This window comes from Pisolithus orientalis (assembly GCF_024613125.1).
Source record: "Pisolithus orientalis strain OTSU chromosome Unknown F5J12scaffold_15, whole genome shotgun sequence".
Lineage (NCBI taxonomy): Eukaryota > Fungi > Basidiomycota > Agaricomycetes > Boletales > Pisolithaceae > Pisolithus > Pisolithus orientalis.
Genome location: NW_026260796.1, coordinates 852,692 through 867,056, shown reverse-complemented (window position 1 = coordinate 867,056; position 14,365 = coordinate 852,692). Strand labels below are relative to the sequence as shown.

Genomic DNA, 14,365 nt, shown 5'->3' with positions numbered 1-14,365 from the left:
AGCCCCTCGATCAACCTCTCATGAAGCCAGCATAAGCTGCATGTTATATGTTATGCTTCAATGTTAGGTGTCAAAGCCAGTGATGTGTCATGCAACTTGGCTTTACATCAACCATTTGTGGTGAGTATGCACTACACTCAGCTGTCACATTGCAGGATCAGAACATCTTTTTTCATGAAAGAATGGTCCAGTGGGTAGGTTGTGGTGGTCATGCTTTCCCTGCCAACTCAGGGTCTTCCTTCAAGGAGTCTCAGCACCTCATGAAAAAAATACAGTCCTTGGTGGGTTCTAAGTACTGTTTGGTGTTGTACCAGACACTATTTTGGTTACTGTCTTTGTTTGTGTTACTGGCTTGTCTAGCTATGACTAATGATGATTGGAAATTCACTGCATATATAGGAGGCTGACGACTCTCACAGCTTTCCCTATTTCCTCCCTGAAAATTGGACCAGCACCAACAACCAACATGTCTGAGCAAGCCTTTGATAGCTATCCTGGACTGTGTCATGCTGTATCTCTGTCCAAGGCATTTCCTCTCCAACTCCTTGATGTTTCATACAACATGACCTCTGAACAACAAACTATACCTACAGTGTTGAAACCAACAACAAATTCTCTGCATTTCAAGCCATGCTACTAGATGCATTGAAAGGGGTGACAAAGGGAATGGATGCAGAATATAAATGGTCTGTTTTTCCCATTTGCAAAACAAGATTACTCAAACAACTTAATCCCCATAGCCTCATGCAGCAGTGTCAGAAATTTCTTGTGGGCATGGGATGGATGTGAGGTGACAAGTTGTTCTATTCCAACCAACCCCATCATGATGCAACAACATTCATCATTGCCTGGATTATGAATGTGTATCCCTTGTCTCTCCTGTTTATTATCACTGCCTCAAACTGATGAAAATGATGTTGACTCTGGCAGGATTTGATCACACTGAAGGGCACTAGTAAACCACCATCTGAGGAATGAGGCACTTATGGCCATGTGCAGAAGATGAGGGCAGTGATGACCTATGCCTTTGGGTGGTTACATTGACTTGGTGATATGCCCTGGCATCAGTCAGAGGTACTGGGGAACCCAAGTATGTCTGTACAGGTGTCATCTTACATGTGTGCCTTACAGTGCTGCAAGATATGTGTCTTTGTCTGGGCTATATATGGGTGGTGAACAAGTCTCACTGATACCCCTCCCTTACACATTACAGGTCCAAGCTGGTGAGGTTACCATCAGTGCACACACAATCTCATCAGTTACATTGATACCACTGGTGCAATGGTTCTGGGAAGCTCACTACCCATTCCCACAGGAGATACTCTCACAACTCTATCATTTCAACCATCTACCTGACAATTGGACCATCCATCCATACCAGCCTGGCACTCATTGACCTCATGACCCCAACCATCATGGTCAAGATGACAGGTTGGCAGGCTGGGGTGGTGCTTGGGTGCATTGCCTCTTACAAGCTGCCTATACAATTGCATTCATCTGCCTTCCCTGATTTGATGAAGTTCTCAAGATTCAAGTCCATGACATCAACTTCATGTATGATGCCACTGGCACTACAACTGGCATGTCCATTACCCTCCCTTTCCATAAAACCCACCAAACTGGAGGTGAGTGTGCATGAGCCATGCTGACAGCATGGTGAGGTTATCTTGGACTAATTGCACCAGCAGACATCAAACCATATTTCCTGTGGGTGTTCCATCAATTGGAAGCTCACCTCTGCACTGTAAGGGCCACATCTGAGTGGATCATAGCATCCAACATCATGTCCAGTTACCTCTTCCACAAAATTGCTTCTGGTGACCATGTTGCAGAAGCCAACATACCAATGGTGAGATAGAGTTCTGCACCTCAGGCTTGCCAAGACAATCAGCCAGCTGATGTGGCATCTGGTTTGAAAGTCATCTGGACAGTTCCTGGAAATGTTCTGAGACAACTTGCTGGACCTCAACCCAATCCTGCAGCTTATGGCACTCACTCTTTTCAGCAGGGAGGCTGCCAGTACCTCCACATCAAGCAACAATGGCCTCTGAGGAAAATTTGTGAATGGGGAGGTTAAGTCAATAATTCACTAACCTCACAATAGTTAAGTACCTCATCTCAGTCAACAATGATGTGATGGAGGCCTGTGAAGATTTTTTCAACCCAAATCACCATCCATTCCTGCCCATTCCAGCATTCCACTTCTCACCCTTTTTGGGGGCCTTGTACTATTCAACAAAGGCTTTCAAACAATGTATCATACATAACAGCACTAAGCTGAGACCAAGGGAGGTAGATCCAACCCTGGACCAGCTTCCCCCTGTGTGTGCTCTGAGACCAGTCAGTTTCCCACTCTCCTGGCCTTGTTCCCATGTACCTGGCCTTGACTCCAGACCTCCAGACTTGGCCCCTGTCACCTGGCCTTAACTCTGGTCCAATTAGACTTTAGCCCCTGTCACCTGGACTTGAAGCCTGGTCACCTAAGGGTAAACCTGTACTTGACAGACTGAAAAATATGATTTCAGAGCCTCAGAAATTTTGCTAAGTTACTGATACAGTCAGTAGTGAATAAGAGAATTATGTGGGGCCAACATGACCAGTATGCCAAAGTATGTGGAAAAAATACTAGAGGGAGCAATCCCTGAACCCAATGGTATGGTCACTTGAATTGACAAGACTCTCAGCAACTTCAGGAATTGTGTAAAAGCCAGCAGAATGGCATCCTGCTTTATGAACATGTATACAGGATGGTTATTCAGTATGGCTATTATTTGGCAACATTACCTATGCAGAATTTCTGCATGCAGCACATGACAAGATTGTACATCATATCTGCCACTGTAAGCAAGTATTGATTTCCTGGTGTAAAATCAAGAGGAATGTAACTATGATCTTGATTGTCAAAAACATTTATTGTTCACAATAGAGAAGTAAAAGGATATACATGGATAGTAAGTGAAGACTAAATCTCAGTAGACTTGAAACATTGATGCCATTTGGTACCATGAACCATTTGGCTCAGATCTAATTCTACACAGCACCCATTGGGGATGACTGCTGTGGTCCACAGAGAGTAAAAGGGCACCCTGAGTGATGCAGGTATCCACAGAAGCAATCTTCCATTTGGGCCCTTCAACCAGCCATCACTGTAAAGTTTCACAGTGTCATCCCTAACACTGGCATGTTCATCCTGGAGACCATCAAGCAGTTGCCCAGCATCATGCAATGCATGAAAAGACATGGAGGAAAAACATATTGAGTATGCTGAATGGTTTGAGTATAACTGAGATCCATAAGACATAGGAAATACTCACTATTTGCAGGGGAAGGCAAGGGACATGCACTCTTTGGGTTCTTTGCAGGGGGTTCAAATGTGTCTTGGTTGCAGATCATTTCTTCATAACTCTCAGCATCCCAAACCCTCACAATGTTGTCAGAAAAGCCTGAGACAATCCTCTTCCCATCAGGGGAGAATGCCACTGATGTGACAGAAGATGTATGACCCTCCAAAGGGCTGCCAACCTGCACACCTCTCTCAGCATCCCAAACCCTCACAGTCTTGTCATATGAGCCTGAGACAATCCTCTTCCCATCAGGGGAGAATGCCACAGATCCAACCCAATCTGTATGACCCTCCAGAGGGCTGCCAACCTGCACACCTCTCTCAGCATCCCAAACCCTCACAGTCTTGTCAGAAGAACCTGAGACAATCCTCTTCCCATCAGGGGAGAATGCCACTGATGTGACAGAATATATATGACCCTCCAGAGGGCTGCCAACCTGCACACCTCTCTCAGCATCCCAAACCCTCACAGTCTTGTCATCTGAGCCTGAGACAATCCTCTTCCCATCAGGGGAGAATGCCACTGATGTGACAGAATATGTGTGACCCTCCAGAGGGCTGCCAACTTGCACACCTCTCTCAGCATCCCAAACCCTCACAGTCTTGTCATATGAGCCTGAGACAATCCTCTTCCCATCAGGAGAGAATGCCACTGATGTGACAGAATATGTATGACCCTCCAGAGGGCTGCCAACCTGCACACCTCTCTCAGCATCCCAAACCCTCACAGTCTTGTCAGAAGAGCCTGAGATAATCCTCTTCCCATCAGGGGAGAATGCCACTGATGTGACAGAATATGTATGACCCTCCAGAGGGCTGCCAACTTGCACACCTCTCTCAGCATCCCAAACCCTCACAGTCTTGTCATCTGAACCTGAGACAACCCTCTTCCCATCAGGGGAGAATGCCACTGATGTGACAGAAGATGTATGACCCTCCAGAGGGCTGCCAACCTGCACATCTCTCTCAGCATCCCAAACCCTCACAGTGTTGTCATATGAGCCTGAGACAATCCTCTTCCCATCAGGGGAGAATGCCACTGATCTGACAGAATATGTATGACCCTCCAGAGGGCTGCCAACCTGCACACCTCTCTCAGCATCCCAAACCCTCACAGTCTTGTCAGAAGAGCCTGAGACAATCCTCTTCCCATCAGGGGAGAATGTGACTGATCTGACCCAATATGTATGACCCTCCAGAGGGCTGCCAACCTGCACACCTCTCTCAGCATCCCAAACCCTCACAGTCTTGTCATATGAGCCTGAGACAATCCTCTTCCCATCAGGGGAGAATGTGACTGATCTGACCCAATATGTATGACCCTCCAGAGGGCTGCCAACCTGCACACCTCTCTTAGCATCCCAAACCCTCACAGTCTTGTCATCTGAGCCTGAGACAATCCTCTTCCCATCAGGAGAGAATGCCACTGATCTGACAGAATATGTATGACCCTCCAGAGGGCTGCCAACCTGCACACCTCTCTCAGCATCCCAAACCCTCACAGTCTTGTCAGAAGAGCCTGAGACAATCCTCTTCCCATCAGGGGAGAATGCCACTGATCTGACCCAATCTGTATGACCCTCCAGGGGGCTGCCAACCTGCACACCTCTCTCAGCATCCCAAACCCTCACAGTGTTGTCAGAAGAGCCTGAGACAATCCTCTTCCCATCAGGGGAGAATGCCACTGATCTGACCCAATCTGTATGACCCTCCAGAGGGCTGCCAACTTGCACACCTCTCTCAGCATCCCAAACCCTCACAGTGTTGTCATATGAGCCTGAGACAATCCTCTTCCCATCAGCAGAGAATGCCACTGATCTGACATAACATTGATGACCCTTTAAAATCAGCTGAACATCTGGCCACTCCTTGAACCCTCCTGCAAAAACTACTGCTAGACAATGGAATTTTGGCATGAGCATTTTTGATAGCAAAGCATTTGATGGACAAAATGGGAGTGCAGAGAGGTAGACATGCATTGCACTGTGTGAGATTGCATTCCCATAGTTCAAAATGAACTGTATCCCATCTTTTTCCAATGCTAATGTATCCTCAAACCCACTTTGGCCCTTTCATTGGTCTCAGATGATGTTACCCATAAATTATGCAATACTCACCTTCAGCCACTTTGCAGTACAGGCAAGGGCATCTGCAGCATTCCCAACTAAACCAAGCAGACTCATGGCCTCAAGCCAGAACAGAAGCCTTTCACTTCCAACCACAGTGTGCACCAGTATTGCCAGCCTCGAGTCAAATCCAGTCTTCTGTAGGTGTTGGACCCAGAATCGACAGGAATAAGATAGATGAGACATGATATTTTGAGCCTTCCTCTCTTGTAAATCAGCAATTTCTGCATTGCTGAAGTAGGAACTTTCCAGTCCACAGATGTTGAATTTAAGATCACTGCACAGAATTTGCAACGATGCAAAGGACTGGTCATACGAAGTCAGACATGTCAATGAAGTAGACCCCACTCCGTGAAGGATCAGTTAGGAAGTCATAGAATGATGCATGGAGAGGGCAGACAGGAGTTGAATGGGCATTGATGCCACTTAGCACTGGACCCATGAACTCCAAGATGACAGAAATGTCATAGCGATCATCCTCCCTTGGGAAATGCATTCGCATCAGGTTCAGTGTCTTCATCGGTAGGGGCTCCGCGACCATCAAAACCTGTCGCATCACCGAAAGGAATCGCGAAAGGGGCACTGGCGATGTGGGTATACCACTCTCCAGGATTGAGATGTACGTTGCATCCAGAAGCGTCTTCCCCTCTCCAGATTGCAAAGTGACCACATCGTCGAAGCGTTCCTTTACGGTATGTCCAGCTTTCCTTGGCTTGATAAATTCACAGGCCAGACGCGCCCATTCGAACAACCCGTTTGCCTTCTCAGCCATCTGGTCTATCTCGGTGGATCCAATATTTTTCAGGTGGCCAATTTCTTTGGTAACGAATAGACGGATGTCACGTTCTGCGGATTCCAAAGGGACGTCGTCCAGACAGGTTGTTAACACATGCTGAGAATGTCCCAGCACGTACTCGATGTCCGGCAACGGTCTGGACGTCAAAAGAATGCGGAAATTGGCAGGTAAAAGCGCCGCCTCGGTCGACACGAGGAGTGACAAAATGTGCCTTCTTGACTCGTCTGTCCCACTTTCGTCCAAGGCATCTATCACCACAACCACGTTTCCGACTATCGCTCCCATGGCCTTCGACAACGGTTCCAAGATGAGCCTGCTGCCATTGCTGCGCTGCGTCAGGGGTGGTCTTGAGAGTGTGATCCTCCGCAAGAATATAGCCTAATGCTCGTCGAAACGCAGGGTCACGTCCAGCCAGATCTCGCGCGATGGTAGTGAACATCTTCTCTTCGCGGTGCTCAGATTGTCGGTCACGGACGAAGCAAAAGCAAGATCCAATTGCCCCCACGTCCTTGACCCACGATGCAATTGTATGCGCAATAGCTGACTTTCCCCTCCCAGCCTGACCATGAAGCCACAAGATCCGGGGCGCATCGACGTCACGATTTGTGATCCAACCAATGATCTGCTGTAATATCTCGGTCCTCGTACCATCAAGACATCTCTTGGTCGTGTTCAGGCCGGCCCCGCCCGCATAAGCCATGCCATCGAGGTTCAAAATCCTCGAATACGCGATACATGTTGATGTGAATGTTCCGGATGGTGCGGTCGCGATACTGCTGCATCAAGTCGTCTAGAGTTTTGATGTGGCCATCGACAATAGGTCTGCGTTTCAGACAAAATGTCTTTCCCCAATCTCTTCCCTGGCGACGTACGTATCGCACCAGCATACGAAACAACATAAAAATAAGACGTACAGAAGCTCTTCATGTCGGAATAGTCTTTGATAAATTGTGCAGAGTCACTTATCACCCGCGCGATCATCCCAAGGGTATTCTTCATGTTGTCGATAGTCTTCATGGTGTCATCTTCCGCAAGAAATTCATAGGTATTCCTGATCTTATTCAGCAGACTGGATACAGCTGCATCTCGATTAACTTGGCTGATAAGCAGCTGTGGACGATGTGAAATAAGGAAGGTCCGTTGAAGCGTGAACGTACATTGGAAGCAGCGGACAAGATTCCCAGTGCAATCTTGGCATAGGGGTGAACCTGGCGCACACATGTGGTGAAGGTATCGGATGTAAATATGAAACACGCACGTTGGAAAGAGTAGTAACGATTTCATTGAAAACTTTGAAAGGTTGGAGATACGTATCGCTGAAGTTTTGGATCTCCGTGAACCGGGTATTGGCTGTCATCGACGACACTGATAACGCCGCATCCGATGGGCGAAATAGGATTGATGTCATGGAATGCTTTCACCGCGCCATCGACATCTTTTCCAACCGCAGCTGACGCGGGTGCTGACTGTGTCTCGTCGGCAGGCCTTTGAGTCTGTCCCAAGGGGATCAGCCAGGCTCATAGCATGAGCAGGGGGATTGCAGATAACGTACTTCCTCTGTTCCAGGCGCCGGTAATTGCTCTGTTTGTTCCGGAGGACCCCCATCGGCATTTGTTTGAGCTTCCTGCGTCGCAGTGGTTTGATGACTTTGAGTCTTCCGATGAAAGAAGCGCTTGATCTTGGAAAGCCCTCCCTTGGATGCGCTGTTCGAAGTTTCCACATCAAGGGCAGGACTCTCTGGCGGAGCCTGAGAAGGGCGTTGAGACTGAACCCCAAAATCAACATGCCATCCCCTAGCAAAGAAAACATGCGTACCGTGAGACCGCTAGGCGCAGAACCGGGCGGCTTCCCGAAATCCAAGAGACGACGATGTTTCTTCGACTGCATGCGTGCCATTGAAAAGGTTTTTCGTGTACGGTTTGTGAGTTCTGTTCGACGTCGACGACGGGAGATGTGGAAAAGGTGAGGCTGTACGTATTATGTAAGCAGCACATCTTCCCCCAATGTGCCAAATTGCCAAACCCACAGTCCACTGTTCTGCTGGCGGTCGATATCTCTGTGCTCGACATCGCCCACTCCGATACGCAGACGCGCCAGTCAGCAGCCGCGGTCGCCATATACACGTCGGTGGTTCGTGCTGTCGAGGAATGCCCACAGGCACTTACCAACCTCCATTGCCAGGCGAAGTCAGTCAGCGAAGGTCTACTACAGTACCACACCTGAACAAGTGTCATCGGAAGGCTCCTCCGCCCAACCACCCCTCCAGTAAACTGTTTTGCCATGCACGTGCATGGCATGTGATGCAGAACGGGTGTGCAGATCGACAATTTCTTTAGCGTTCATTGCTGGTCATCCCCTGAATTGTTCTCGGTTGCGTTTTCGACAAGGGGGAGTCAGCCGTAGGCAAGCAAGGCTAGGGTAGGCATACACCTATATTGCCCGCCTGCGTTCTGGCCAGTGCTTCAGTGCACAAGAATGTCTGCGCTCAACTTGTTTAGTTGCTCGGTCTCGGACACTCTCAATGACAACCGTAAGTCGCACCCGTCCGGAACACCGTATGCTGCCTTGCTCTGAAGCAGTTCCAGAGACCAGAAGCAAATCAGCAATGGTTCGCTCAGGGACCACCGTCGCGATTTATGAACGTTGTGAACGTGTGCATGCCACCGATCTCGATCACAAATGTGCAGCTTTCTGGGAGATATGTACATGAAACTACTGGACCTTTTCTCCTCACTACAAGGGCAAGGAGTCCCTCATCGACGGCAGTCGCCCTTGTGGAATAACTGGTCAGTGAGTTCTAAGTCGATGACCAAGGTCGCTGGTTAATATCTGGAAGCATACGCTAGTTGCTGGATATCATATCCTAGAAACGGTGAGCTGACGCTACTACCCCCTCCTTGCATTTGGTAACATCTAGCATGTGCGTCACCACTGACGGTGTGGACGGGCCAGCGGCCGAGCCGGATGTCTGGACAGTACAGTACTATAGTCCTAGCGCCTGGCGGGATTTTCTGCGGTTAGTGGAGTCCAATACTTGGCTGGTTCGCTGACCACACCTGACTCCCCCTCGTACCAAAAGAGCAATACTTGATATTCCGCTTTCCAAGGGCCACGTCCAGAATACAAGAGTGATACACTGTAGGAATCTATGCTACATCGTACTAAATGGCGCAGGACGTTATGACTACAGTAAGTTGTAACGATAAGGTGCATAAGGAAATGTCGTACGTAGAGTAAAATGAGCACACACTCGTACGTGAAGAGATCATCGAAAAATTAGCGATTATAAAAATGGGAACTTTCTCCCTGCCTCCCCCATGATTTGAAGCCTTTGTCAACGTGACTGCGGCTCCATGTTAGATCCACCCAACTTTTTTGATCTGGATGGTTCCTCCATACGTGCTGTCTAACTTATCCTTCCTGCTGAAGGTATTCTTGCAGGCCTCCCCACCATACTGGCAGACCCAACCTTTAAGAAGCAACATTAGCGCAACTGCATACACACATATAGCGTCGAATGACTGTGCGCACCTTCGTCATTCGTTGCATGCACTTGATGTGCCTCTTTACATGCTCTCTACGACGAGGTGTCCCCGCCCAAGCGGCGTGGGACAGCTAAACGTCTTGTCATCAGGTTCTCCATTCTTGCCTGGATATTTGACTGAGTTCCCATAGAATAAGATGGGTACTTGATGACCCTGTGTTCATTTAGTGCCGGGGGTGGTGGGTAAGGGGAATGTTGCATGTTTGGTTCTCTGCAGGGTGGACGGAGTGAGCGGGTTGGACAGGGTGATCAGGGTGATCAGAGTGAACGTGGTAGACGAGTTCCGCGTTTGTGCGATCGGTGTCGGTATGGATGGTCCAGGTGTAAGTGGGAACGAGTGAGTATATGCGACCTCGGCAAGCAACATGCTGGGATTGGGCACCATCTCTAGGCAAGGCGGCCAAAAAGAACTCATAGAAAGCGGTGAGGGACATTTGATTCTGTGCGGGGTGCACGGTTTGTACGAGTTCTGCGCCTGCATGCACGGTATCGGTTTGGATGGTCCAGACGTTGGTGTGAACGGAGGAGCATATGCGATCGACGCAGGCAATATTCCAGCATTCCAGGATTAGCCGTCGCTAGTAAAGGGGGCCAAAAATTATCTGCAGAGATCAGCGAAGGGATACTGGGACTGACGATGGGACCCCCACCTTCTGACAGGTTACTAGCGATGAGAGAAGACAAAGCAGCCACAACCTCTAAGTGATGGTTGATGGAAGGAGTCTCTGCTGGCAGGTTGAAATGCGTAGACTGGGCGAGATCATGGAGCACAGCGTATGGGACGCAGAGCATCTGGGGTGGTTGGTTCGCACCTTCCAGTAATACACACGGAGTGGGGAGAAGGCCAGCGACCGGTGCATCGAGATGCATGCCAGCCAGCCAGGGATGCGTTAGCAGGCGACGATAAGCTCCTCTCGTCCACTCCAGTCATGTCAGCCACTTTGACATGCCCACGATGAACAGCGTATTGATGCTCTGTTGTATACGCTGTGGAATACAAAGTGTCAGGACTACAAGGAAGAGCGGGAGACAAATCTCGGAGCAGTGCGAGAGGAGGAGGGGGAGCATTGGGGCCAAACTTGCTTGCCGACATCTGATCGCTCTGGTCCACTTCAGTACTGCTCGTCGTAGAATCTCTAGAATGTGTTAACCTTAACCCTCTCTCGGACACTTCAAGTAGACAGGGGTACTTCTGTAGAGTGCAGTAGTCGATGCAGAGGCCACGATGCCATTGGAAACATCACGACCATGGGCTACAAGAGCTACGTGTGCAAATGAAAGGTCCCCTCCTCAGCAACGACATCAAGAGGTTAGGTCTGCAGGAACAGCGTCGTCAGCAGGGAAAGGGACGGACTGGGTTTTCAGGCAGGAAACACCAACCTCAGACGTTAGGCGCTGGCAGCGAACACAGACCTGATCAAATACCCCCTTACACTCGCCAATTCCATCTACTACAGGGAATGACAACGCGTTCGAGCATCCACGCACGCTGGCAGCTGACGTTCACACACTCCCCATATGTGCGGGTGCTCCACAGTGACAAGGTCAACTACAAGACATCGCACTGTCCACGTGAATAACCAACAGCGATAGTGTGGCAATGAAACAACCGAAGAACTATGGTGAGTACCAGACGGAGAGTGGTAGCGGAAGAATTGGCAAGTGTCCAGTGAGGGCTGTAAATTTTCGAGGCGCTCGTTGACCTCTGCATAGGGAAACAACGAAAAGTCTAGTGAAAATGGGAGCACATGCGACTAACTTGGAGTACTTGTACGTCGATTGCGTTCATCTTGACCATGAGAGTGATCAGTGCATACGCAATCTGGGGTGTAGATGCGAGAATGCTACGAGCCTCGACCGGCGTCGCGTTCCCCCATACCCAACATATAAGCGTCCCCGCCGTCATGTCCAATAAATGGGATGGATTCGTTTGACCTTGAGAGTGAGCATGAGCTCGACCAGCTCTTCCTCCTCGGTAGGCATGGAAGACGGTAGCAGTGATGATTAAGCACCGCGACTTTGTTCCCTGACTGGCACGCGATACAGAAAAGTTCAGCATCCATGCAGCACGACGTCCCCCAACCTGTCATGGAGTCGTCCGTGTCACTGTCTTCACAATCCACCACTACTACGGGAAAGTTACCAACAAGGATGTTCACCTCATTTACTGCCTCTGAAATAGACAGATACAATAAAGGAGAATTCATGTATGTGTTCCATTCTGTGCACTCGTCTACACGAGGAGACAAGGAATTCCACTGACATCGCGGAACAGCAAACCAGATCTCAGTCCCACAAGTTGGAAGGTGTGTACGCACCCAGAAGGCGCTCCATACTTCAGTGACATTCAAAGTGTAGGCAACCGATTCATACCGTCCACCTTGTTTCACCTCACTTTCTGGCCTCGTTAACATCACACCAGTGAATATACATTGACACTGACACTGACGTGCGCAATCCCAAAGATTTGGGAGCCGTCGAAAAATGCATTTCCCGCCTCTCTGAGCTCACTGCATCTCACTCTATCACCTTCCCATCCCCACCTTCATCTCTGTCCTTCGAACTTGTCCTTGAACTTGCAAATGGAAAGAGTCGAAAACAATGTCAATATTACTTTGTCGATACCGAGAGGAGACTCCTCTTTTGGGTGCATGGTTTGGTGCCAGGAAAAATGTATGCGAACTTGAGGGGTATCAAGAAACAAGGCCATATCAGTGAGTATGATATCGTAGGGATTCGAGGCCAGCTCACGTGTGCGATGCTGTGCGATGTGCGACGATTGTAATTACAGAAATGGCGCTCGAGATGCGGTATTGGTGCGTGTAGGCGTTTCGGTGCGTTGTGTGCTGGAAGCTGACATCTGAGTTCGGAAGAGGACGCATTGTGAACTATACCCGCACGAGCGAATGTTTGATGCCGCCGTCTATCGAGAGTTGTACGGCTTGGTCATTCATGCTAATGCTAGTGAGCAACTCGCCATCTATTGCGATCGAATGACACTAGTCAGACCTCAGAATCAATTACTTCCGATACGTCTCTCGCACCGTTCGAGAGCACAGAACTGTCTAAAATGATGGACATTGTACGCGTTCTTCAAGATTTGTTCTCGTGTCCTTCTTCTCATTTCGAACGTCTGTACCGTTCGTTACTCACTGCCGGATGCAGATTCAGCTGGACAAGTCAACGACCCTATCATGTGTGCAGTAGGTGAGCCGAAGGTATCGGCGAGATCCTCGAGCTTACGTGTTTCATCAGTTCGATTCAGGTGTATATTCTGTGCGACCGTTTTCTGCTTACAGCATTCTCATACCTTACCCCTTGCGATTAATGCATCGACAATCTCCCGACGATACACTCACAGCTCGAATCCACTTTTTGAACTTCCACGGCCAACCCTGTGCCCGCGGAGAATGTGGAAGAGGTGGTGAGTTTTTTCAGTTCGCCATGTTATCATTTTGGCTGGGCCCTTGGTCGATTGGATGCTGTTCCTCGGACTCCTTTTTTGACTTTTGTTGGGTTAATTCAGTGCTAATCGGTGGACGAGTGATAGGCAAAAGTACGTGAATGAAATAACAGATACAGTGATCGGTGCGGATCATATGGCAATCATGTTCAGTGTCCCATTTGGGTTATTGATATGGGGGTGCGTATTCACCTATCTGTATCTGTCCACCTCCATTTCATTCCTTGCACTTTTTCTTGTTGGCGATTCTGACTAACAATTCGGTTGTAACGCGACAAAATAGCGATGCACACGGTAGGTACTACCGTCGCTATGGCTATGTTTACTTTCCATGACCGCTGACTGTTATCAGACCCGTGAACTACACCGGTCAGCGTGCATGGTCAGGTTATAAATTCCAACCTCTGGGTCTCAAGGCTGGAACGAGGACCTTCCGGAGATAGCTTCGAGTGACCTAAACTGGTATGAAATTTCAGGAGCGACCATGTCTCATCCTCGTCCATTTCATGTTTCGCCGTCTGTCGCGATCTTTCGGCCCCTCCGTCACGCAGCGGGCAGGCTTCCGACGATGTTCGAGTCCTTCACTTGACAGTCCTTGCTCCGCCAGCTTCAACCACAACCACTGCTACTGCAGTTCACTCCTCGTAAACCCTATCTCAATATTCCCCTCTTAACGCCACTTGGCTCACGTTCGGCTTATTAAATGCATAACTACCTGAAAATGGGCCATTCATGTCCTTGTCAGGTAAGATTGCTCACCGGTTGTAGCTATTCAGATAAAGCAGATAAAGCATGTCTGTACTGTACACTTGAACCCGGGATGCTCCCAAAGCCTATTCGACCAACCGTTGAATTTGGGCCCTCGAAGAAGTTCGAGTCCACGATAACGTTTGAGGACATTGGCGGCCCCGAGTAAACCTGGTAGTCAACTCTTGTATGGATCGGCTTCGTCTATTCACCACCGGGCCGTCGAAATGATCGCGGTGTAAGACTTACGATACTGCGGGATTACATGAGGGATGATTAACTTGGCAAGGAGAAGGGGATACTGACCTTGTAGGGAATCTCGAGATACTCCAGCGCTACCTATAAA

General features: G+C 49.0%; 4 protein-coding genes across 4 annotated transcripts; 3 read left to right on the top strand and 1 right to left on the bottom strand.

The window, feature by feature from the left end:
* Window positions 1-1,044: 1,044 nt before the first annotated feature.
* On the top strand, window positions 1,045-1,384 carry F5J12DRAFT_704985 (uncharacterized protein; the record flags this gene model as incomplete). Its single annotated transcript, XM_051740556.1, has 3 exons — window positions 1,045-1,146; window positions 1,214-1,258; window positions 1,316-1,384. Coding segments are annotated over 3 exons (216 nt in total), but the record flags the coding sequence as incomplete, so codon positions are not given.
* Window positions 1,385-1,400: 16 nt separating this feature from the next.
* Window positions 1,401-2,051, top strand: F5J12DRAFT_940273 (uncharacterized protein; the record flags this gene model as incomplete). The annotated part of the gene is made up of 4 exons (XM_051749682.1): window positions 1,401-1,431; window positions 1,521-1,625; window positions 1,689-1,849; window positions 1,983-2,051. 4 exons carry the CDS (start codon window positions 1,401-1,403, stop codon window positions 2,049-2,051), a joined length of 366 nt encoding a protein of 121 aa, XP_051599827.1.
* A 7,922-nt stretch (window positions 2,052-9,973) lies between these two features.
* F5J12DRAFT_940267 (uncharacterized protein) lies at window positions 9,974-10,850 on the bottom strand (the record flags this gene model as incomplete). Its single annotated transcript, XM_051749681.1, has 2 exons — window positions 10,446-10,850; window positions 9,974-10,387 (listed from the first exon to the last, which is right to left on the bottom strand). The coding sequence occupies exons 1-2, from the start codon at window positions 10,677-10,679 to the stop codon at window positions 9,974-9,976; spliced, it is 648 nt and encodes a 215-aa protein (XP_051599826.1). The 5' UTR covers window positions 10,680-10,850.
* Window positions 10,851-12,085: 1,235 nt separating this feature from the next.
* On the top strand, window positions 12,086-13,556 carry F5J12DRAFT_833877 (uncharacterized protein; the record flags this gene model as incomplete). The annotated part of the gene is made up of 8 exons (XM_051745824.1): window positions 12,086-12,161; window positions 12,275-12,523; window positions 12,601-12,625; window positions 12,685-12,773; window positions 12,824-12,919; window positions 12,975-13,016; window positions 13,065-13,233; window positions 13,360-13,556. Coding segments are annotated over 8 exons (915 nt in total), but the record flags the coding sequence as incomplete, so codon positions are not given.
* Window positions 13,557-14,365: the final 809 nt, after the last annotated feature.